Consider the following 26,761-nt stretch of genomic DNA (forward strand, 5'->3'; position numbering starts at 1 on the left):
GCTTCCCAAATCCATGGATATGACGCACTGCCTCCAAGGACAGAAGCAGGATGGACATGGGAGGACCTCCATCGGCTTCCTCCTCATCCTATCTGCCAGTGCAAACCCATTCATGCCCCTCCACTCCCCCAATGCACGCAATATATCCTCCTTCATCAAAGAAAGGGGCTTCTCCTCCTCCACCATCAACACTGCCCTCACCCGCATCTCTTCCATTTTGCGCACATCTGCCCTCACACTATCTTCTCACCATCACAAAGGGTAGGATAGGGTTCCTCTTGTCCTTACCTACCACCTCACAATCCTTGCATCCAGAATATAATTCTTCATAACTTCCACCATCACCAACAGGATCACACCACTAAGCACATCTTTCACTCCTGCCCACTTTCTGCTTTCTGTGGGGATCGCTCCCTATGCCAACTCCCTTGTCCATTCGTCCCTCCTTACTGATCCCCCACCCGGTACTCATCCTTGCAAGTGGAATGTGCCACACCTGCCCCTATACCTCCTCCCTCACTATCATCCAGGGCCCCAAACAGTCCTTCCAGGTAAAGTTACACTTCACTTGTAGGTCTGTAGGGGTTATCTACCCTATCTGGTGCTCCTGGCGGGGCCTCCTCTATATTGGTGAAACCCAACAAAGACTGAGAGACCACTTCGTCAAGCAACCACTCTCCATCCTCCACAAAAAACAGGATTTCCCGATGGCCACCATTGCAATTCTCCTTCCCATTCCCATTCCAACATGGCAGTCAATAGGCTCCTCTACTGCCATGATGAGGTAACACTCAGGTTAAAGGAGCAACACCTTACATTCCACCTGGATAGCCTCCAACCTGATGGCATGAAAATCGATTTCTTGAACTTCTGGAAATGCCTCCCCCTTCTCCTTCACTATTCCCTTTTCTTGTTTCTCTGTCACACCTTCTCTTCTTACCTGCCCATTTCCTCCCTCTGGGGCTCCTCCCCTTTCCTCGTCTGCCATCGTCTTCTGTCCTCTCCTCTCAGATTCCCCCTTACCCAGCTCTTTATCTGTTCCATTGATCAATTTCCCAGCTCTTTACTTCACTCCTCCCCTCTCCCAGTTTCCCCTCTTACCTTGTACGTTTTCCTCCCCGCTTCCCATCTTCCTAATCTGACTTCTCCCCCTTCCTTTCCAGTTCTGATGAAAGGCCTCAGCCCAAAATGTCGACTGTTTACTCTTTTCCATTGATGCTGCCTGGTCTGCTGAGTTCCTCCAGCATTATGTGTGTGTTGCCTTGGAAAGTATATTATGCCTTTGTTGTGAAGTCTAAATCATGAAACTTGCCAGCCAGGAGAATTATGGAAGTTCTTTCACAACTTTTACAGAAAGCAATACAGAGACTCAAGGAGGTTGATTTCCATTACTTTCTCAAGGGCAAGTATAGATGGGCCAGAAAGGCTGATTTTTCCAATGATCCCTCTATCATGGAATAGTTAATAACAAAAATAACCTGACAGTCACACTGCATAGCAACTATTTCAAACTTCACAATTGTTTAATATTATTTCCAGTTCACAAGTGTAAATGTTACAAATGTGAAGCAACTCTGAGGGGCCAAAGGGTACAAAGTCGCCCCCTCCTTTTTTTGAGAATCGCAAGATCGCTATTAATTTGGGTCTGGGACTCAGGAAATGAGAGAGAGACACTCAGAATACACAAGGTTTGGAATGTGTCCTGGCCTCAGCGGAACGGAACCACTGATAACGGCCATTGTCTCTTGGAGACGGAATTGTGTATTGAGTACTGTACTATTCATTGAAACCCCTCAGGGGACAACCAGAGTGGGCTGGTTGAGGGATTGCATCATCCCAACCTGACTGACATCTGAGACCCCGTGAGTAAGGATAAAAGAGTGGTTTAGGGAACAACCCCTTTAGACGCACCAGGAGAAACGCTAGAAATCCCGTGACAGCGTTTTATAGCAAAAGCCGGTGGGGCTCGTGTGCATCCTCCCTTGCCTGGGTGGCGAGCTCACCACAGAAAAACGGTTTAGCTAAAGGAGAGGTCACACTTGAACTGCCACGACAACGAGACACCTGATGGATCGAAATCATAAAGGAAAGCCGGCAAGTTTTTCTCCAAATCTTTCTCTCTCTCCAACAATTGAAACACAGCGGTCCCCAACGGCTGTGGCCTGTATGAACTGAACGAACTATATATTTCCATTGGACAATACATTACCCCCTAGACAACGATAGAGCTTATTTCTTATTGATTATTATTATACTCGCACTTTTAGATTTAGTATTGACGACGTATATTATCTGTATATTTGCATTGATATTATTTTTGTGTATTTTTACTAATAAATACTATTAAAAATAGTATCATCAGACTTCAACGGACCTCTCTATCTTTGCTGGTAAGTGACCCAGTTACGGGGTTCGTAACATAAAGCAGAACAAAATGATGTTACATTGGATCTGATGCAGCACAAAAAACACAATAAGTTAAAGAACACAATTCATAAGGTGACTCTGACAGGAAATGATAAAGTAGTGGTGATAGGTTTGTAGGTGGAGGTGCTGATCAGCCTTACTGCCTGGGGGAAGTAACTGGATTTAAGTCTGCTGTTCCTGGTATGGATGCTACATCACCTCCTCTTTGATGAGAATGGGACAAACAGTTAATGAGCAGCGTTGGCCAGAAAGAACAACAGTCTACAGATCAGTGAATTTGAGTGAATCAAGGACAGTGGAAATAGACAACCTGCTTATCTTTGCTCTTGCCATGTGCTTGAAGGAGCTGGAGGTGTCCTTGTAGTCCCCCATTCTGTGAACTCTTTCTTGCTCTGGGATAATCTAATCAGAGCAATTCAATGTGGACACAAGGAGCTTCAGCAAAGGCTTAGATGTTGAGGAATGGCAAGGAGAAAGGACAATAGGTCTGAGAAAGGGATCCCAGCACTTCATGCCTGCCTACCACTGGCCAGAGATTAGCTTCAGGATATGCACAAACAAATAAAGAAGAAAGACAGCTGATTTAAGGTCATAAAATCATAGAGAACCACAGTGTAGAAATAGACCCTTTTGTACATCCAGTCTATGCTGACCTGATCTTCTGCCCAGTTCCATCCACTTGCACCTAGCCCATATCTCTCCAAACCCCCTAATCATTCTTGAACCTAATCCAATTTTTCTCAAATGTTACAATTGAACCTGTATCTACCATTTTCACTGGAAGCTTGTTCCACCCTCACACCGCCCTCTGAATGAAGCTGTTTCCTCTCAGATTTCAGGCTGACCCGGCAACATAGCAGTAACGCAACACTTTACAGCATCAGCAGTAAGATTGGGGTTTGATTCCTGCTGCTGCCTGCAAAAGGTTTGTACACTCTGCCTGTGACCACGTCGGTTTCCTCCGGGTGCTCTGGCTTCCTCCCACATTCCAAAGATGTATGGGTTAGAGTTAATGAGTTGTAGGCATGCTATGTTGGTGTCGGAAGGGTGGTGACACTTGCGGATTACCCAAAACAATGCTCGCTATTTGTTTTGTGCAAACGACACCATTAACTGTATGTTTCAATATACATGTGACAAACAATGGTAATCTCATAATCTTCCAGAAATGTTTGACCTTTCATCCAAACATATGACCTATAGTTCAAGTCTCACTGAACTTGAAGGGAGAAAGCCTAATTGGAAGTTTGTCGATTTGAGGGAACTTCCAGAGACAGGAAGGAGAGTTTATAGATCAACTTGAAACTGCTGAAGTGAATTTTGGATTGAAACTATTGAGTAACCAGTAGTCAATGGACTTGCAGTGAAGAAGACTTCAAAATAGTAAATATTCAGATGCAGAGTTCTCGATGGGTTTTAGAGGTGAATAATGGGAGGCCAGTCAGGACTGAAGTTTAGATGTTGAGTTTGCATAATGGAAAAGCAGGGTGGATGGTTCAAATGGAGGAGGAACTAGGATGGCTCAATAATGGCATGGGTGTGTGGGTCAGATATTCAATAAAGGTCAAGTACAACAGCAAAGTAATAAATGAAAAGGGTTAACCTGAAGACAACTTCCATGGAGAGAGCTGGAGTCAAAGTTTACTGAACAGATTTTATAGTGAGCACTGCAGTAAATGATTTTGCTCTTTCTGATATTTAATTAGATAAAAGACATTACAAGATTTCAGATAAACAGTCTGATAACAACGTCAGTGGAAGATTTGACGAACATGGCAGTGAGATGGAGCTAGGCATGCTTAGCGTCCATAAGTTTTCGGATTGTATAAGGTGACTGGCACACTGCCAAAGCTAATTAGGCATAGAAACTTCACAGACTTAATTAGGTACAGTAGTGCTATATTTTAAATACCAGATAATTCAGAATATAAGGAAAAATAGCTACAGTAATGAGAGCAACAGTAGTAATGTATCCAATTTATAATTATATACAAATTCTAACAGTAAGATATTAATCAGATGTTTAAGGGTTCTTCAATATTCTCAATAAAAAATGATCCTGGTTAAGAATAAATCTGTTCATGTCTCAGGAAGAACAGACTAGAGTTTTGTTCCCTCAACACTGTCTGTGATCTACTCAGTTGCTTACAGTATGCCTGTGAGCCCCCATTCCATCTTTCTAGGGCCAGGCCAGTCCCTTGTTTACATTCAAAACAGCAATGAAAGAAATAGATTGCTACTGGTCACCATTCTATATTAGTTAGAAGGAAGAAAAAGATACAAACATAAATGTGCATATAAGATTTCTTTGCACAGTACCTGCCATGTAGAAAAGATGGATGCAAAGCTGAGAAGATTGGGGTTTGTGGAATGGCCGCTCCCCAGATACTCATCAGTACAGATAGTACAGTTTTGTGAATCTCTCCAATCCCAGTAGGGGATGGTAAAGTTGTCATTGTTCACCAACTTCCTGAGTTCATGTTCCCACAACAACATGTAGGCTCTGTGCCAGGTGAGGAATCCAGGGCCTTCATGGGCAAAGTCAATATCTGGCCAAACGCCGGACACACCCAGTAGAGCGTCTCTGGAAGTGTAGTAGTGCATCCAAACAAACAGATCGTAGACACTCACGTCTTTGAACATGGGTTTTGAGCCATTATTCATTTGGGCGTAAGTTCCTGTGGCGATCTGATAGTTTTCACTGACGGTATACTTAGCTTGGTTGAGGTAGGCAAAAAACTGATTCTTCTCTGTGGTAGTTAGATGGAATATATTTTTCCTGATGGACATGCGTTGCTGCGTGCAATTCGCACCAGTATAGCCAAATCTGCAGTCTCCACAGTGGACGCCCATGAAGTTTTCGTTGCATCTGCAAGTCCTGTTGTAGAAGACCGCTGGCCAGTTTTCACGGTCATCCACCCCCGAGAACGGGAACTGAGGTCCATGGGGAGTGGAGATCACTGACACATCTTCACACGATCCTCTGCCAGAAAGCTGCCCGCACGGGGACCCATCTTCATTCCAAACTGGGCAACACTCCTTCCTGGTGAGTGAGTCCGTAGAGGTACATGCCCGAGGGAATTGCGAAGAGGAAAGTTTGCAAAGGCTCAGGACGCAAAGAAACAAAGCAGCCACGTTTTGGGGTGATCGCATTCTGCCTCGACTCAGAGTGAGGATTCAAATGCTTAGATTTATAATCCTGGACTTCACATCACATGCCCAGGATTAATGAAAAGATCTTTTCATCCCGGATGGCGTAAATGACGACCTCACCACAGACCACATCAAGTGGGATTTTTAATGTCTTTTTATTTTAATTTCGCGCTTAAATATGTGTGAGAGCACCGTTTTTATAATTGATTGTATAACAGTTTATATAAATCCTGCTTTACCTCAAAGTACTCTCATTCTCAAAGTGAAGGGTCTGTCGATTCCACTCACCAAATGATCTTCAGACGAATGAAGCTCAAACAATCTTCAATTGAATCCACCAGACAGAATAAAGGAAGACTTGATAACAAAATTCAAAATAGCTTAAAGATAGTATGTGTATACAATATGTCGGTTTTTACGGTACCTAGGAACAGAGGCGGCATTTCACCTTCGCATTTGCTGCATACTATAGTGGTTCTGCGCAGAATAAAGACAGTGGCTATGAAGTTCATTAATTTCATGGAAATCCAACATCTCGTGTTCAGTCCAGTACATTAGAGAATTTTAAGAATTTGCCCTAGTGCAAGTCAGGAGGTTGAAATGGATGCCTGAACTGGCAGGCTGACATTCATCGGACCGTGAGACACAAAGCGAGTTGTGGATCACAAGCCCACTGCATGAATGGGGCAGGAAGCACGTGTTTCTTTAATCCCCAGGCCCGCAACATTTGAAGTTTAATGAAGCGTCCCACAATAATGTTCATTATTAGACTCCCTCAACCCTGCCTCCACTTCTTTGCTCGTTCTAAGAATCTAGAATGAAGCTGCCTTTACAGGCAATTCTGCATTCGCCTCAGGCAAATGGTCAGGTTATCACGCGCTTTTTAAAGAAACATGATTGGTGTCCCAAAATGCGGACGAGACAAGGAGATGTATGGATATTTATGGTCTAAATTCACGTATACTTCGAAACGTCAAATGGGGCTCTTGTACTGATGTAATCACCGGACTTTCCAAGACTAGAATATCAATCCGACTTCTAGTGAGTTGATTTTGGGACCAAGTTCCGGCGGAATTTGAGCAATTTGCAAAGCAAAGCTAAGACAGAGATAGAGGTAGTTTAACGGGTTTATACTGTAAGGAGAAGAACGAATGGTCAGGTAGGGAGAAATGCTGAAGGAATTCCAAGGAATCTGGATTAAAAAGCCATGGCAGCAGTGCCAGAATGAATAATAGGCAATGAATAGGCAAAAGGAAGAATTTCGGTATAGAGTGATCCCTGAAAATTGAGGCCATTTGTATTCCAGTAAAGATTGGAACGATGAATAATCGAGACTTGAAGTCGTGCAAGAAATTTGACTCAATCATGTGGAAAATTGGTCTGATCATTAAAAGCAGGGCATGTTCAAAACAGCAAATTTACAATCAGTATCAAAGTGTTGTTGACAGAGCTAACAAGGGCTACCGATTCACTGACAACTCACTGACTGGCACTCCTATTCCTTCAGAGACCTTTGTCTTTTCATCACCCTGGTCCATTTTACTGTGTCTCCTGTACTTCCTCCCCTTTCTATGGTATTAAATATTGATATGCCATTTTTGCCTCCATACTTCATCCATTTCACACGAGCTCTCTTTCCAAGTGAAAGATAACTTATATAGACTTTTCTCTTCAATTCAGGACTCACAGATCTGGTTTCATTGATACCATTCAGCTCCTATCTGATCTAATCGTGGATAAAATAACTAAACTCCACATGTGAATGTGATCACAAGTTAACACAATCAATTGTCACAATACCAATAAAGCCGAAGTCAATGAACATCAAGGAGAAGACAAGGGAGGAATTTCATTGCTCCCTGATGTACATGACAATAATCTAATCTAATCTGATCTAACAGAGTTTCATGGTTATAATCATTCATAGTTTCCTCCATCAGTAAACTATACCTACAGTGATGTACATCTACAAAAATGAGATACTCACCATGACTACACTAACAGAACTTCCCAAGCTCATGGCTCCGACCACCAAGAAGAATACAAGGACAAACATTTCATCAGAACACTAAAGATTAACAGCACTCCCCTCACATGTCATATACGACCCTGACTCGGAGGACCTTTTCTAAAGGGGTTTAGTGATTCAAGAAGTGGCTTCATATTATTCAGTGATGTTCAATAATTTTTAGCATAGTCAACAACACCTAGGAAACAGAATAGAAGATGAAAAGGTAACTTACGCATTGGAATGTAAATACGTAGTTTAGCTGATGGATAGATAGGCAGTTTTAAAGGTCAAGCAAGACCGGAAAGACTTAAGAATTTCTACGACATGATCAATTTGATGGGATGTGAAGAAACAAGCATGGCAATGCATTGATGTTTATGGTCACACCATAAACAATTGTCCAGAACAGACTGCCAGCTTGGAGGACCACACTGTGAATTTTATAACACGCATTCCAGGTTTTTGTACCTCAGCACCACAACACTGATTGCAGAATTCAGATGTACTTGCTTGTAACCTTGAGTACTACCTCTGGACTCACAAATGAGCTGGATGTACTTTGCATCTGGCTCCTCATAGTCAGTGCATCTAGAACATACTATATTCTTTCATACAATAAGTTCAGTTAAGTATGAGTTAAAATTAACTTTTCATGTTTTTGATTCACTGATATCCTCAATGTACAGTATTTATAAGTAAAAATATTATTTTTAATTGTTTCAAAAGTTATTTATTATTTTATCATTAGTTCGTTCATTCATTAATTCTATTGTTTCCAATAATTTCTGAATATTAGAGATGCTTGAAGCCAAATCCTTCTGACAGCCTGAGAAAGACCACCAGGTGAAGCCTTGTGTTTCTTGAGGATTAATCATTGTTTATGATCCCCTCTACTTTACAAAAGCAGAATATGTTGAAGGCATTAAAAAACCGTTTAGCCATGAATATTTTAGTACAATGAAGTCTGTGGATTTCTTTCTTTAACAAACTTTTTATTGATTATATACAAGCAAGAGGAAAATTATCTCAAATATATATATCAATAACAATACATACGGATGGTGAAATAAACGTTATCAAAATCATACATAGTATTAATCTGATACAGAATGTATAATAAGAAAAAAGATAGTTAATTCTCCTCTTATCAATTCATAAGAAGAAAAAAAGCTTTTTAAATGTTTTATATTAAAAAACCCCACTATTCTCTACAAACACAAACAAAAAGGGGGAAAAAAGGACTGGGCAGTCCATCCTGAGAGTAAAACCAAGAAAAAAAAGACTTCCTGATCAAATCCATAACTTTGAAAAAATTATGGGAAGAGAGTCAGTACAGAAATCATTAAATCAAAGCATATGAAAATATTGAATAAAAGCTCGCCAGATTTCTTCAAATTTAAAGGATGTATCAAATGTCCGACTTCTTATTTTCTCTAAACTTAAACAGGACATAGCAACACGTACAACAAGCTGGAGGAGCTCAGCAGGTCAGGCAGCATCTGTGGAAACCAACAGTCAACATTTCGGGCTGAGACCCTTTGTCAGGACTGAAGAGAGAGGGGGCAGGGACCCTATAAAGAAGGTGGGGGAAGGGTGGAAAGGAGAAGGCTGGTAGGTGCCAGGTGAAAAACCAGTGAGAGGAAAGATCAAGGAGTGGGGGAGGAGAAACAGGGAGGGGACAGGCAGGAAAGGTGAAGAAGGATTGTAAGGGGAAAGCACTATGTGTAGGAGAAGAAGGCAGAATCATGAGAGAGGTTATAGGCAGCTGGAGGAGGAGACAGAGTGAAAGTGGGATGGGGAAGGGAGAGGGAGGGAACTACCAGAAGTTGGAGAATTCGATGTTCATACCAAGGGGCTGGAGACTACCCAGACGATATATGAGGTGTTGCTCCTCCAACTTGAGTTTGGCCTCATCATGGCAGTAGAGGAGGCCATGTATGGACATATCTGAATGGGAATGTGAAGCAGGGTTGAAGTGGGTGGCAACCAGGAGATTCTGTCTGTTATGGCGGGCGGACGGAGTGGAGGTGCTTGACAAAGCAGTCCCCCAATCTGCGTCGGGTCTCGCCGATGTAGAGAAGACCACACCGGGAGCACTGGATGCAATAGATGACCCCAATGGACTCACAAGTGAAGTGTTGCCTCACCTGGAAGGACTGTTTGGGGCCCTGAATGGTGGTAAGACAGGAGGTGTAGGGACAGGTGTAGCACTTACACTTGCAGGGATAAGTGCCAGGTGGGAGATCTGTGGGGAGGGATGTGTGGACCAGGCAGTCGTGGAGGGAATGATCCCTGTGGAATGCGGAGAGGGGTAGTACTTTGTGTTAAAAAGGACATATAACCATATAACAATTACAGCACAGAAACAGGCCATCTCAGCCCTTCTAGTCCGTGCCAAATGCTTACTCTCACCTAGTCCCACCGACCTGCACTCAGCCCATAACTCTCAATTCCTTTCCTGTCCATATACCTATCCAATTTTACTTTAAATGGCAATATCAAACCTGCCTCTACCACTTCTACTGGAAGCTCGTTCCACACAGATACCACTCTCTGAGTAAAGAAGTTCCCCCTCGTGTTACCCCTAAACTTTTGCCCCCTAACTCTCAACTCATGTCCTCTTGTTTGGATCTTCTCTACTCTTGATGGAAAAAGCCTATCCACGTCAACTCTATCTATCCCCCTCATAATTTTAAATACCTCTATCAAGTCCCCCCTCAACCTTCTATGCTCCAAAGAATAAAGACCTAATTTGTTCAACCTTTCTTTGTAACTTAGGTGCTGGAACCCAGGTAACATTCTAGTAAATCTTCTCTGTACTCTCTCTATTTTGTTGACATCTTTCCTATAATTCGGTGATGGAGGAAAGCCAATAAAAAAAAGTAGGTGGATTAGGATCCTTCCACTTAAGTAAAATGGTTCTCCTAGCCAACAGAGTTGAAAAGGCTATCATCCGCTGTGCGGAAACAGGACTATATTTTGCTTCTGATGGAATAATCCCAAAAATAGCTGTAAGTAAATTTGGTTGTAGGTCCAGATCCAAGACTTTTGAAAAAGTTTTAAAGACATCTTTCCAAAAATTGTCCACCTTTATGCAAGACCAAAACATGTGAGCTAAAGTGGCCACTTCAATATTACATCTATCACAAATAGGATTGATATTGGGAAAAATGTGGGCTAATTTATCCATTGACATATATGCCCAGTGCACTACCTTGAACTGTATCAAGGAATGACGGGCATAAATAGATGAAGTATTTACCAAATGAAAAATTTTACTCCATTGATTATATGAAAGTAACTTTTGAAATTCCAATTCCCAAGCACCTTTAATTTTATCGTTAGATATCACTCGTAAATTCAATAACCATTTATAAATTGTAGCTATCAGTCCTTTTTGAAGTGGTTTAACCTGAAAAAAGGGTATCTATCATATTAGGTGGATAAGCAGAGGGGTAATTTGGAAGCAAAATACGTAAAAAATTCCTAATTTGTAAATATCTAAAAAAGTATGCATTAGATAAATCATACTTATCCACTAACTGAGTGAAAGACATTAAACAATCCCCTATAAACAAATCTGAAAAAGTTATTATTCCTTTGGTTTTCCAAATTAAAATGTCTGTGGATTTCAGTGTTCCTGGTAGTCATTTGGAAGAAGGTGATTTATCGAAGGCATGACTGGACACAAGGAGTGATAACATGCAGATGGTTGGTGGGGGTAGTGGTGAGGAGGATGAGTGGAGGAGTAAGCTTTAGGAATTTTTTTTTATACAATTTGAGTGAGGAGACAAATGGATAAATAAGGAAGTTGCCTGCCCATATTGCAACAATGGAGATCTAATTCTAACCTTTTCTCCTTGATGTATGTTTGTGCCTTCTGTGAAACCTATTAATTTGATCACAATGGCAGAGTTTAATTTTTTTTAGAATTATCCAATGCAAACACGAAGATTCCTGATAAATTTGCATTCTTTCTTAGAGGGATGGAAAATAAAAAAATTCCCTGAAGGGTAAAACATTAACAATCCAACCACAGATAGCATTGCAACCCAAAGTATAAAGCTTCAATCCGATCCCTTGCCCTCCCTGTTTCTCAAGCAAAATCAAACTTGAGTGGTTGTTGGTGGAGTATGGTATTAATATAACAATGGCAAACAATTCAAGGCTATGCGGTGTCCATTTCATGCTGTTTAAATATTGCCAATCAGTGAAGCCTGATAGGGAGGGTCAAGCCCACAGGTTGCAACCAGATCATGTGATATAAAACCATTAGAACTAGGAGCAGAATTTGGCCATTTGGCCCATCAAGTATGTCTGCAATTCCATGATGGCTGATATATTATCCCTCTCAAGCCCTATCTCCTGCCTTCTCCCTGTAACTGTTGAAACCCTTACTAATCAAGAATCCATCAAACACCACTTTAAATATCCCCATTGACTTTGCCTCTATAGCTGTCTATGGCAATAAACTCCACAGATTTACCTCCTTAATGGTAAAGAAATTTTTCATCATCTCTGTCCTAAAAAGCTGTCTCTCAATTCTGAGGCTGGCCTTCTGGTCCCATAATTCTCCACCATAGGAAATATTCTCTCCACACCCACTCCATCCAGTCCTTTCAATGGGATCCTCCTTATTCCTCTAAACTCCAGCCCAGAGCCATCAAACACTCCTTATATGTTAACCCTTTCATTTCTGGAATCATTCTCATGGACCCCCTCTGTGCTCTCTTCTTTCTTACGTTTGTAGATAAAGAGTTGCTCACATTACTCCAAGTGCGGTCTGACCAGTGCCTTATGAAGCCTCAGCATCACATCCTTGCTTTTGTATTCTAGTCCTCTCAAAATGAATGCCAACTTTGCTAGTGCCTTCCTTACCACCTGCAAGATAACCTTCAGGGAGCCCTGCATGAGGTCTTCCAAGTCCCCTTGCACCTTGATTTTTGAATTTTCTCCCCATTTGCAAAATAATGTATTCCTTTATTCCTTTTGCTGAAGTGCACGACTGTACACTGCCCTACAGCCACTATTTTGCCCATTCTCCCAGCCTGTCTAAGGTCTTCTGTGGGCACCCTGCTTCCTAAATACGATCTTCCCTACCATCTATCCTTATATTGTCCAAGATCTGGATACAAAGCAAGCAATTCCTTCATCGGAATCATTGACATGCAACGTTAAAGAAGTGGTCCCAGCACCGACCTCTGTGGCACACCACTAGCCATCAGCAGCCAACCAGAAAAGGTCATTCCCACTTTTTGCCTTCAGCCAGTCAGCCAAACTTCTATCTATTCTAGTATCTTTTCCATAATACAATTGGCTCTTATTTTGCTAAGCAGCCTCAGGCCTACATCATAACTGAACTTTGGTGAGGCTCAAGGTATTGACAATCCATAGTAACTGCTGAAGATCTGTTTCTTTAAGTATTCCTGCTGAGGCACGAGGAGTGGAAGTGTTCAAATTCAAGTATCAGTTCAATCGTCATTCGCCATACACATGCACATAGCTGAATGAATCATTGTTCCTCTGGGTTAAAATGCAAAACATAATCACACACAGTGCATAGAGTTATGAAAGCACATACTGTCACAAAATAATATTAGCACAGGTTCTTGAGTGGCATGGCCTGAAGATTGATGATGTGTGGGGTGTTATCCTGGAGCCACGTTTCTGCAAGGTCTCAGTCCAGCAGCCTTCTATCTCTCACTTATCGCAGTTGTGATCACTAACTCTTGCAGCGCATCACTATTCCATAACCTCGCACACCCACTATCATTCTGCTCATTAACTCCAAACCATTCAGGACCCGCATCTTCTGCATCCTGAGTGCCAAGACTATCTATGCACATCCATTCATCACCCCCACCCCCTGCACACACAAACACCCTTCTCCTCTGGCTTATCACCTCCAACTATTGGCTAGGAGTTGCATTAGGGTCACCCTGAAACCATTCAAATACAATTGTACTATTAAAATTGGGAGTCCCTCCATGTCCCTGGCCTCACTGGGTATTTGCTGTCTCAAACATACCCTACCTCCCCTCTAACATCGAGCCCAATTCTCCTCAAACTTTCATTTCCACACAACAGCCTTCTTTCTGCTGCCTGTCCAATGAGCTGTCTAATATTTTAACATGACCTTCGAACATTGTTCCAATTATCAAAGCAATAGTTCAAGCTCATAAGACTAGATGTTTCAATCCCTTTGAGATGCAGATCCTTACTGGGTCATAGCATAGAGATTTTGAGATGGGGCTTGGTGGGTAGCGGATGCTTCCCAGGGGTCATCAGGTGGGCACCCCCCCTTCTTAGATGTTTCATCAGTTTAAGCACACTACATCAACAGTGCAACCCAGTGTCCCAGGTGCACCCCCCCCCCCTTCACATCTGGCCACCCGTGGGCCATTTTAGGGCCCAGCTGCCGTCACTCCTCTTCATCCATAATCAGTGGTAGCTTTGCTCGGCTGCCTCCGAGAGTTCTTTTATAGCTTGCTGCTGCCTTGGCCTCAGACTCCCAATCCCTTCAGCGATCTGACCATGGAAGTGGCCACAAATCCTCTGCAACCAACCTCTACTGGGAAAATCTGCATCTTCCATCCATGCTGCCTAGCATCGGTGGCCAGCTCAGTGAACCTTACATGTTTCTGCTCGTACTCCTCGCAGGCTGCACCTTCTCAAGGCACTGTGAGCTCTGAGATTACTACAACTGCCAGAGCACAAGACCAAATCTGGTCTGCGGGTGGTAGTGGCTATTTCCAGGGGAAATATTAACCTCTTGTTAAGGTCACCAGGCATGTTCCAGTCACGAGCAGGCTCCAGTATGCTTGACACCAACTGTGCCACTGAGGCTGGCCCTACCTGCCTTTGACGGACGACGGGGATGGTGGTTCTTCCAGTCATATGGGGCTTTGAGTTATTGTTCAGCTTTTGTTTCTCCACAATGGATGCCTAACATCTGAGGACCTGGTTGTGCCTTCATGTGTATCTTCCTTGGGTGAGGCTTACTTTGCAAGATGAGAGGATCTGCTTCAGGTTTGCTGTTCTTCTACAGAGTGGACAAGCTGGCTCTTCACCAAGCCACTAGTTCAGATTTTTGGGAGTTGGGAGAACATCATGAACAGCTCTTATAATGAAGCTAATCTTCCTTCCTTCTTTTTCCCAAAAGTGTTTCCAGCTGAATTTTTTTTCTCAATGTTTTCCCACCTCATCCACTGTCCCTGTTTGGCCTGAGACACTGCTCTTGCATACCTCATCTGCTCCTTCTGTCGCTGTACTTCCTCCACCACCATAGTTTTCCTTTGCTTTTGTGTTGTCGCCTTTTGCCAAGTGGGCCTGTTTGAGCCTGTGCCAAGGCTCCCTCTTCCAGATTACACCTGGCCCACCATATCTGCAAACCTGAGTGCTGCTTTTGTCTGTTTTACTGATTCTTCTGGACACCACTTTCGCCCTTATACGGTCCAGCGTGCAGTATCCTGTTAACACCGCCACAAGATTCCGAGAGAGTTATCACAAGCTTCACCTTGGCACATTTGAACTCTTCAGTCAGCCCCGTGACACACAGGTAGATGTTACTTGAATTGAATTGACTTTATTACGTACATCCTTCATATACATGAGGAGTAAAAATCTTGATGTCACGTCTCTGTCTAAATGTGCCATTTATATTAATTTATAATAAACAGTATGTACAACAGGATAGTCAATATAACATAGAAATACCGCTGTGTCAGCATGTTAATTAGTTAATGAGTTGGAAGAAGCTGTCCCGGAGCCTGCTGGTCCTGGCTTTTTTGTTGCGGTACCATTTCCCTGATGGTAGCAGCTGGAACAGATTGTGGTTGGGGTGACTTGGGTCTGCAATGATCCTTCAGGCCCTTTTTACACACCTGTCTTTGTAAATGTCCTGAACAGTGGGAAGTTCACATCTACAGATGTCATGGACCCGATCGTTAATTCCCTATCTTGCTCCTAATTTACTTTGATTATGCCTTGATTCCGACCATTTAATTTCCCATTTACTGCTAATTCCCTTTGATGACAGAACATCTGGAACTGCAGTATAAGAACCCCAGCGTCACACCACTAGAAGCCAGTTCGTTGGTCTATTCCTGTGTGATAACTTCATTTCCCTACCGCTTAGAACCGTTAATTCTAAGTTCAGCTCCAGTTTCAAGGTATTCCACGAAAACCCCGTCTCTGTGTCAAGACTCCATATCAGAGCTCCGTGTCAAGATTCCTCTGGTTTGCTGTTCCACGTTCACGTCTGCGCCAGCATCCCCAACTCAGTCTCAGTGCCTGTGTCCTGCACTTGGGTTCTCCTCAGTCGCTCTGTGCAACAACAGATATGCTGGGCTGTCCGCACCACTCTCTGCAGAGTCCTGTGATTAAGGGAGGTACAGTTCCCATGCCAGGCAGTGATGCAGCCGGACATACTCTCGATTGTGCCCCTGTAGAAAGTTCTTAGGATTTGGGGGCCCACACCAAACTTCCTCAACCATCTGCGGTGAAAGAGGCGCTGTTGTGCCTTTTTCACCACACAGCCAGTATGTACAGACCACTTGAGATCCTCAGTGATGTTTATGCTGAGGAACTTAAAGCTGTTCACTCTCTTAACCCCAGATCCATTTATGTCAATAGGGGCTGACCTGTCTCCATTCCTCCTGTAGTCCACAATCAGCTCCTTTATTTTTGTGACATTGAGGGAGAGGTTGTTTTCTTGACACCTCTGTGTCAGGGTGGTGACTTCTTCTCTGTAGGCTGCCTCATTATTATTTGAGATTAGGCCAATCAGTGTAGTGTCTCCAGCAAATTTAATTAGCAGATTGGAGCTGTGGGTGGCGGCACAGTCAGGAGTTTCCAGAGAGTAAAGGAGGGGGCTTAGTACACAGCCCTGAGGGGCATCTGTGTTGAGGGTCAGAGGTGAAGGAGCCCACTCTTACCACCTTGCCAGTGATCTGACAGGAAGTCAGGATCCAGCTACACAAGGCAGGGTGAAAGCCAAGGTCTCTGAGTTTCTTGTCAAGCCTGGAGGGCATTATGGTATTGAATGCTGAACTGTAGTCCAAGAACAGCATTCTCACATAAGCATCCCTCTTCTACAGATGTGTAAGGACAGTGTGTAGTGCTGTAGCTATTGCATCATCTGTTGATCGGTTGCGTCAGTAGGTGAATTGTAGGAGGTCCAATGTGGGTGGTAATATGCTGCAGATGTAGACCCTGACCAGCCCCTTGAGGCAGTTACTTATTATTGAGGTGAGTGCAACAGGATGCCAGTCATTCAGATATTTTCCCTTTTAGGTACTGGAATAATGGTGGATGTTTTGAAACAGGAGGGCACTCTACACAGGGAGAGGGAGAGATTAAAAATGTCTGTAAACACACCAGCCAGTTGTGCTGCACACAGCCTGAGTACTCGCCCTGGGATGCCGTCCAGTCCCGCAGCCTTGCGACTGTCCAGTCGTTGGAAACACCTAAGTACTTCGGCTTCAGAGATGACCAAGCTGCCGGTCGCATCATCTTGGTGATCTTGGTAGACCTATCCACATCTTAGTGAAGGAACTAACTGTCCTCTCCAGCTTTTCAACATGAGTAATGGGGACTTCATACGAAGTCAGTGGCCATAACACCTGAGGGAGCAATCCAAACTGAAGGCACCAGAGCTTGAGGCTTCCTGGCAGCAAAGTCTTATCCATGGCTTTAAGCACTTTGATGATTTCTTCTCCCAGCAGTTTCACTTGATTTGTATCACTGAGGTTTACATTGTACCAATGCCCCAAGCTTTTAACTGGTATTTCTGACACAGTAGGAATTACTTTCCCATCCAAATGAAACTTCTAGCCTTCCCTTGACTAAAGAAATGCTCCTAGACTTCTTTGTTTTAAATGTCATTTGGACCCATTTGATTTTTGAATGGAGCTTCTGAAGCAACCATTTGGTACATGGGATGGTAGTTGTCAAGATGATTAAATCATCCATAAATGCCTGGATTAGTGGTAGGCGTAGTCCTGACTTCAGTTGTTCTCCTCCTACTACCCATTTAGAAGCTCTAATAATTACTTCCACTGGCATGGTAAAGGCCAGCAGAGAGATGGTGCAACCTGCCATTATCCCTATCTCCACAGGCTGCCACTCTGCGGTTATCAATGAGAACCAGAGGTCTTGAAAGTAGGCTTTGACCAGGATGTACCACCATCCCGGTACATGGAAAAATTCAAATGATGACTACAGGAGGTTAGATAGATAGATAGATAGATAGATAGATAGATAGATAGATAGATAGATAGATAGATAGATAGATAGATAGATAGATACTTTATTCATCCCCATGGGGAAATTCAACTTTTTTCCAATGTCCCATACACTTGTTGTAGCAGAACTAATTACATACAATACTTAACTCAGTAAAAAAAAATATGATATGCATCTAAATCACTATCTCAAAAAGCATTAATAATAGCTTTTAAAAAGTTCTTAAGTCCTGGCGGTAGAATTGTAAAGTCTAATGGCATTGGGGAGTATTGACCTCTTCATCCTGTCTGAGGAGCATTGCATCGATAGTAACCTGTCGCTGAAACTGCTTCTCTGTCTCTGGATGGTGCTATGTAGAGGATGTTCAGAGTTTTCCATAATTGACCGTAGCCTACTCAGCGCCCTTCGCTCAGCTACCGATGTTAAACTCTCCAATACTTTGCCCACGACAGAGCCCGCCTTCCTTACCAGCTTATTAAGACGTGAGGCGTCCCTCTTCTTAATGCTTCCTCCCCAACACACCACCACAAAGAAGAGGGCGCTCTCCACAACTGACCTATAGAACATCTTCAGCATCTCACTACAGACATTGAATGACGCCAACCTTCTAAGGAAGTACAGTCGACTCTGTGCCTTCCTGCACAAGGCATCTGTGTTGGCAGTCCAGTCTAGCTTCTCGTCTAACTGTACTCCCAGATACTTGTAGGTCTTAACCTGCTCCACACATTCTCCATTAATGATCACTGGCTCCATATGAGGCCTAGATCTCCTAAAGTCCACCACCATCTCCTTGGTCTTGGTGATATTGAGACGTAGGTAGTTTGAGTTGCACCATATCACAAAGTCCTGTATCAGTTTCCTATACTCCTCCTCCTGTCCATTCCTGACACACCCCACTATGGCCGTGTCATCAGCGAACTTCTGCACATGGCAGGACTCCGAGTTATATTGGAAGTCTGATGTGTACAGGGTGAACAGGACCGGAGAGAGTACGGTTCCCTGCGGCGCTCCTGTGCTGCTGACCACCGTGTCAGACCTACAGTCTCCCAACCGCACATACTGAGGTCTATCTGTCAAGTAGTCCACTATCCAATCCACCATGTAAGAGTCTACTCCCATCTCCGTTAGTTTGTGCCTTAAGATCTTGGGCTGGATGGTGTTAAAGGCACTAGAGAAGTCAAGGAATGTAATCCTCACAGCACAACTGACCCCATCTAGGTGAGAGAGTGATTTGTGCAGCAAATACGTGATAGCATCCTCCACTCCCACCTTCTCCTTATACGCAAACTGAAGAGGATCCTGGGCGTGCCTGGTTTGTGGCCTCAGATTCTGTATTATCAGCCGCTCCATGGTCTTCATCACGTGCGACGTCAAGGCAACAGGTCTGAAGTCATTCAACTCCTTTGGTTGTGGTTTCTTCGGTACCGGGACAATACAGGATGTTTTCCACTGTCTGGGTACTCTTCTCTGCTCCAGGCTCATGTTGAAGATGCGCTGTAGTGATTCTCCCAGCTCAGTCGCACAGGCCCTCAGTAATCGTGGGGAAACTCCATCCGGTCCAGCCGCCTTGCTGGTACAGATCTTCCTCAGTTGACCTTCCACCTGTGCAGCCGTAATCCTGGGCGTGGGCAAGGTCTCCTGTGAGTGGCTATTTTCCTGTGAGGGAAGTAAGCCTGGTGTGGATTTCTGCGGTGAGGATGAGATTGAGCTGTCAAACCTGTTGAAGAAGTTGTTCAGCTGGTTCGCTTTCTCCACATCTTCACTTATGTTTGCCCCCCGCTTTGCACCGCATCCGGTGATGATCTTCATCCCATCCCACACCTCCTTCATGCTTTTTTTCCGCAGCTTTTGTTATGTGAGAGCAACCCAAAGGCATTGGCTAAGTCTAAGGACAAGTCTCAAGGAATGTAATAGGGAGATAAGGAGAGAGGATATTCTCTTTTTCCAATAGAATCGCTCGCAATAGAAGACCAAGACTACAGTAATATTATGGGCTTTAGCAGAAAGCAAATAGAGCTAATGTGAATATTAAAATATTCACAGTAGCACAGCAGATAACACAATATTATTTTAGTGCGGGGTTTGGAGTTCAGAGTTCAATTCTGACCCCATCTGTAAGAAGTTTATACATTCTTCCTGTGAGGGTTTTCTCCCACAGTCCAAATATATACTACTTAGTAGATTAATTAGTTATTGTAAATTGTTCCAAGATTAGGCTATGGTTAAATAGATGGTTCACTGGGCATTGCAGCTCATTGGGCTGGAAGGGACTGTTCTGTGTTGTATCTTTAAATAAACAAAACAAATATATATCAAAAATCATTTCATTAGTAAACTGCAAAGAGACCTTATAAATGTAAGCCTTTAACATAGGAAATCTCTGAGAAGGACACAAGAGATTCTGCAGATGCTGGAAATTTACAGCCGCACACATAAAATGCTGGAGGAAATCAGCAAGTCCAACAGCATCTATGGAGGGGGATAAACAGATGATGTTTTGAACCAAGACCCTTCTAAGAAGGAGATGCTTTGACTGATTAATTTAAGATGTACAAAACTTTCACTAGTTCCCTTGTTAGAAGTGGCTTTTGTTGACAGACTTCAAACTATATCAAGTAGGCAGAAACCTGCTGGGTTATATAAAAGTTCAAAATTCAAAGTAAATTTATTATCAAAATACATATATGTCACCATATGAACACTGAGATCAATTTTCTAGCAGGCATACTCAATAATCCAATGAGCATATTAGAATCAAAGAAAGCCCACACCAGTAGGGCGTACAACTAGATTGCAAAAGACAGCAAACTGTGCAAATGCAAAAAGAAAAAAAGGAAATAATAATAATAATAAATAAATGAATAAGCAATAAACATTGAGAAAATGAGATAAAGAGTCCTTGAAAGTGAGTCCATAGGTTGTGGGAACAGTTCAGTGATAGGGAAAGTGAAGATGAGTGAAGTTATCCCCATTGGTTCAAAACCCTGCTGGTTGAGGGGTAGTAATTGTTCCTGAACCTGATGGTGTGAGTCTTGAGGCTCCTGTACCTTCTTCCTGATGGCAGCAGCAAGAAGAGAGCATAGTCTGGGTGGTGAGGGTCCCTGATGATGGACGCTGCTTTCCTGTGACAATGCTCTGTGTACGCGTGTCAATGGTGGGAAAGGCTGTATCCACTACTTTTTGTAGGATTTTCCATTCAGGGGCATTGGTGTTTCCATACCAGGCTGTGAGGCAGCCAGTCAATATACTTTCCACCACACGTCTATAGAAGTTTGTCAAAGTTTTAGATGTCATGCCGAATCTTCGCAAATTTCTAAGGAAGTAGAGGCACTGCTGTGCTTTCTTAATAATGGCACTTATGTTCTTGGCCCAGCACAGGTCCTCTTAAATGATAATACCAATGAATTTAAAGTTGCTGACTTTCTCTACCAAGGCTATTTCTTATTTTTTAGCCAGAACCACTTACATGATGCAAAATGTTTCAAGATTGTTAGCAGACAATATTAGAACCATTCAACTGGATGCTTCGTAGACCTATTGAAGAATAATTCTTTACTCCTTCATCTATTTGTTCACTTGTCTGGGGCCAGGCTGCTTCTGTGGAAATTGAGAACTGTCAGAATTTCTAGAATTGTACTGGGTTTCACATTGTCAACGATAACATGTCTGTTCTGTTATTTCCACAAAGCACGCCTAATGTTCAGTTGCTTGCCGTTTCACATCATTTACAATACTTTATTTTTGTACCCTGAATAAATTATCTAAGGGGCACCACCCTGAACTTTTAGCTAATCTTTTCTATATGTAATTGTCAAACACATATTGTAATAACATAAAATATATTAGATTAGGCTTCTACATCTCAAAAGTAAATCACTTCCATTTGACACCATCTTTATGGCTGACATTTGTTGCTTACACTGATAAAGGGACATTCTACTAGCTTTTAGCAAAATATAATTTTTATGATTTAATTTGCACAGTAAAACAAATTTTCTAAGTAAATGGCTCTTATTTACGTGGTGTATCTTCACCAGATGATCCCTAGCTAAGTTATAGAAATAGACTTTAAAAGTCAACATTTTAAAATTAGGTTTCCTTTCATGTTAGATTTCTATGATTGTTTAAACAGAAGATTCATTTTCTGTTTGTAGATAAAATTATAAGAAATAATTACTGCCAAGAACTAGAATGTTTTAAAGCCTTGAAGGGTTGTTTAATTTTTTTATAAAATAATTGGGTTTTCAATTTGCAGAGCATTGGAGAATAAAATTAGATTCCAAGCAAGTAATGCAATGCTTCTATGGGATTGCATGTGATGAATCAGAAATGTATGGAAATGAAAGGATTTCAGTATTAAGAATTGCTGTAATTTTGTTAACATCAGTATTCATTACTATTTAGATTGCTTGCCTTGACCCTAATTCAGAGTACTGGTGACTCAAAATTAATTTTGGTTTCTTCTTCTTTTCTAGCATGTTGGGAGTTGATGTCTCAGAATTTGGAAGGTAAGATTTAAAAGTTATTACATTTATAAGATCATGAAGTGCCAATGTGAAGATGATCTTTAGTCTTGATTTTGCAAGACTCTGTTCATGCCGCAAGGATTAATGTGGATGGGAACCAGGGCTGTAAATGCAGGCTCATTCCTTAGTAGCAGGTAGGTTAAGGAAAGAGTGATGTCCTGACAGCCCCTGACTCCTGAATACTGTGACAACTCATGCTTCCAAATGTCACTGTTGATCAAAGATGTTCAAAGTAAATGGTGCTTATTTACCTGGTGTATCTTCACCAGTTGATCCCTAGCTAAATTACAGAGAGAGACTTTTAAAGATGCTTAGAAATAGTTAGAAAACAATTAACATTTCCTGCCATAACATTATTAAAGTTAACAAGTTTACTTTAACAGATATACATTGATAGAACAATAATAATGTGGGGTAACGTAACTGGGAGAAATGTACATAATTCACAACCACCGATATTGAGTTGGAGTTTCACCTTAAGAGGTTAGTCTGATGTGATGACATTGTTACGTAAGGATTTTTAGCGCACTTTTGTTGCGTAGATTTTGGAGTTCGATACAAAGTATTACAGGCTTCATTAAACATATAACCTCACATTTCATTTTATTTGCCTATCCCTACATTGGTGACCCTGATGCTCTAGGACAATTCCAGAGTTATTGAACATGTTGCCCAAGGCAGTCGCTTTGAAACTGCTGGAGCAAAATGCTGTTGCTTGGCTTGTACTGGCTGAGGCTCAAATCGCTCTGCAAGTAACCTCTGCTGACAACACCGAATTTTACTACGTGGTGTCGTCACTCAGAAGTTCCACAGCTGCGATTGTGGTGAGTCTGCTTGAATACTACTAAGTGCTGACCGCCTCGCAACTTTAACTGTGCCAGCGCACAGAGATCTGTGAACACCATGGGTTCCAGCCGCCAGGGTCGTTCACTGAACATTACAGACACCCTTTCAGGGCAACGTTTCTTGTGTGACACAGGTGCTCAAGTGAGTGCGCTGCCAGCCTTGTCTATTGATGAGAAAGCAAAGAGCGAGGAGGAGGCCACCAAATGCAGGAAGATCTAGACTTACAGGACACGGTGGATGCGCTCTACTTCAGTGAACGACGTTACGTATCACCCGCAGTCCAATGGCCAATGCGAGCGGTTTCACTCCTCCTTAAAGTCTGTTCTGAAGATTTCCCTGATCGATGAATGTCGGCAACATTGTCCCCCATGGGTCCTTCTGGAGCTCAGAACTTCTCCGAAAGCTCAGAATTGTCCATGGCAGAGTTGGTATATGGACGGCCATTACTAGTCCCAGGCGATTTCATTCCTGATACCACGACCACCTGGTTGGCCTCTCAACAGCCTTCCACTCCTCAATAAATTCAATTCCTTTTCACCTATTTCTACCTCCCATTATGGTGTACAGCACACTTGGGTTTCTGTTGATCTACATTCCACCTTGTTAGATTTCTTCGACCAGCACAGGCTAACATCTCCTTAGGATGGCCCGTTTTGAGTTTTGGAATGGGGAGAAAAGACTTTTATCATAGATAAGAGGAGTAAACCCGAACATACTTCTGTACATCACCTTAAACCGGCCCAAAATGATTCCGCTACCATGCCCCTGACATCAGACCATGACCATGAGTGTCAACACACCTCTGGATGAGCCAGAGGCACCTGCTGTTTCTCCACCCATGGAACACAGGACCTGAGCCGGGTGGCTCATTCAAGCTCCAGACAGGCTCACAACGCCAATTTTGTTGAATTCTGGGAGGGTCAGTGTAGGGTTACGTAATTGGGAGAAATGTACATCGTTCTCAACCACAGATACTGAGTTGGGATTTCACTCTAAGTGGCTGGTGTGATGTGATGACATTGTTATGTAAGGATCGTTAGTGTGCTTTTGTGTTTAGATTTTAGAGTTCAATAAAATATATTACGGGTTTCATTAAACATCACACTTTGTTTTATTTGCAAGGGCCTACAATATTAATCCTTGTTTTCATTTACACTATCATTGAAGGCTGGCTGTCCCACTCAAATGAATTCAGCTGCACTAGATTCATCATCTCCATCGGGCATGAAGCTGAGCAGCCAGATATGAAGTACATTTGCAAACTCACATGAAGACATTATGAATAGCCCTGGAATTCCTGGGGTGGAATGAGAAATCAAATGCACCCGTGGAGCTTTATGTAATTCTGTAATCCAGCATTGCAACATGCAATGAAGAGTGTGTGACGTAGATATATTGTAGCTAACTAGCAATTCTCAGTGGAAGTCTCAACAAACCTTCAGTTCCAATTTTGCCTCACGTATTGGACATCACCGCACGAACGTTAAGATTTTGTTGCAAACAATTAACGTTGAACATTTCTTGTCTGAGCTTTTGACTTTTTTGAATCTGTCATGATTGAGAAATAAATACATAGTAATACACACACAATTCTGGAGGAACACAGCATGTTAAGCAGCACCTATGGAGAAGAATAATCAGTAGATGTTTTAGGCTGAGACCATTCATCAGAACTGAAAGGAGGTGGTAGAAAACAAAATAAGAAGGTGGAGGGAGGGGAAGGAGTACAGGATGGCAAGTGAGGGGGAAGGTGGGTGTGTGATAGTGGGGAGGGATGAAGTAAGAAACTGGGATGTGATAGATGGAAGATGTAAAATGATGAAGAAGAAGTAATCTGATAGGAGAGAACAATGCACCAAGGGAGAAAGGAAAGGAGAAGGGACAGCAGAGGGTGGTGATGGACAGTTGAGAAGAAGAGAAAGGGTGAGAAGGGAACCAGAATGAGGAATGGAAAAAGAGAGGGGGGGAGAGAGAAATGACCAGAAATTAGAGAAATCGATGTTTGTGCCATCAGGTTGGAAGTTATCCAGATGGAATATGAAGTGCTGCTCGTCCAGTCTGAGAGAGGCAACATCGTGGTGGTAATGGAGCCCATGGACAGACTATTGCAATGGGAAGTTGTATTGAAATGAGTGGCCACCAGGGAATGCCACCTTTTGTGGTGGATGGAGTGAAATTGCTCAATGAAGCTGTCCCCTGATCGACACTGTGTCTCACTGACGCAGAGCAGGCTGCTTGGGAGCATCAATGCAGTTGGTAACCCCAACATATTCACAGGTGAATTGTCGCCATGTCTAGAGTGACTGCTTGGGACCCTTATGGGGCAAGGGTGAGGGAGCATATGTAGGGGCTCGTCACACTTGCAGGGATAAGTGCCTAGAGGGAGAACAGTGGGAAGGGATGAGTGGATGAGGGAGTCACATGGAGAGAAATCCCTACAGAAAGTCAAGAGTGCAGCAGAAGGAAAGATGTACATGGTTATAGGATAGTGAAGATGACGGAAGTTATGGAAAGTGATGTACTGGACATGGAGGCTCATGGTGTAATAGGTAAGGACAAAGGGAAACCTATCCCTGTTATGGTGGTGGGAGAATAGGGTGAAGCCAGCTGTGTAGTAAATGGAGGAGATGTGGGTGAGTGTAGAAGCAATGATAGTGGAAGGGAAACCCCTTTCTTTAAAAAAGGGGGACATCGCAGATGTTCTGGAATGGAAAGCCTCATCCTGAAAACAAGTGCAGCAGAGACAGAAATGGAATAAGAAAAGGGAATAGCATTTTTACAAGTGACGGGATGGGAAGAGGTAGAGTCAAGATAGCTGTGAGAGTCAGTAGGTTTGTAAGATATCAGTTGTCATGTACCTTTGCTAGGTCTTATAACGAGAACCAAAAATCACAGAGTGGATCTTACAAGGAGAAGTACCTCCATTCCTTGTGGATAGCAGAGTGCTTCTGATTTACAGCTTAAAATGTTCATTTTTATGCACGTTTTCAGGTGATTCTTTGGCTGTTATCTGTTATGGTGGTCAGCTCCTCCACTGCAGTACATCTGTAGTACTCAAGGCCATGCAGTATATCAATCTCCCCTTAGTTACACAATGAACAATGATCAAGACATTAGATGCCTCTTGCCATGTACACACTTAGCTTAATGCAAAGCACTCTGGGATTATATAGGTTCCATTTTGTCACATTACAAAATTAAATATGTAAAATCTCCAAGTTTCCACACAGTAGGTAGTCTGTCTCCAGAGATGGAGACAGAGAGATCGAGAGAGGGGAGAGGATGTTAGAAATGGGCCAAGTAAATTTATGGGCAGGGTGGAAGTTGGAGACACATTTGAAGAAACTGTTGAGCTCAGCATGGAGCAGCACTAAAGCAGTTATCAATACAGAGGAGAAAAAGAGTTACAGTGTAGGCTTTTAACTACAACATGGATTGTTCCATGTAGCAGATAAAAAGACAGTCATGTGGGTGTTTAGTTTTGCCAAAGGAGAGTGGTGATGGAGAGGTGCTGGTTCTGTTGCCCAGAATGAAGCCAAGAGCTTCAAGGTGT

The 26,761-nt window shown here is 42.7% G+C and overlaps 1 protein-coding gene across 1 annotated transcript in view; it reads right to left on the reverse strand.

Moving 5' to 3' along the window:
• Positions 1–6,191, reverse strand: part of tyr (tyrosinase) — a 44,686-nt gene extending 38,495 nt beyond the window's left edge. Inside the window, exon 1 of the mRNA XM_073043357.1 lies at positions 4,747–6,191. Within this exon, the coding sequence (XP_072899458.1) occupies positions 4,747–5,580 (834 nt within the window). The 5' untranslated portion in view covers positions 5,581–6,191. The remainder of the gene's footprint in view (positions 1–4,746) is intronic.
• Between the last annotated feature and the right edge of the window lie 20,570 nt (positions 6,192–26,761).

Source organism: Hemitrygon akajei, chromosome 4, assembly GCF_048418815.1.
Source record: "Hemitrygon akajei chromosome 4, sHemAka1.3, whole genome shotgun sequence".
Classification (NCBI taxonomy): domain Eukaryota; kingdom Metazoa; phylum Chordata; class Chondrichthyes; order Myliobatiformes; family Dasyatidae; genus Hemitrygon; species Hemitrygon akajei.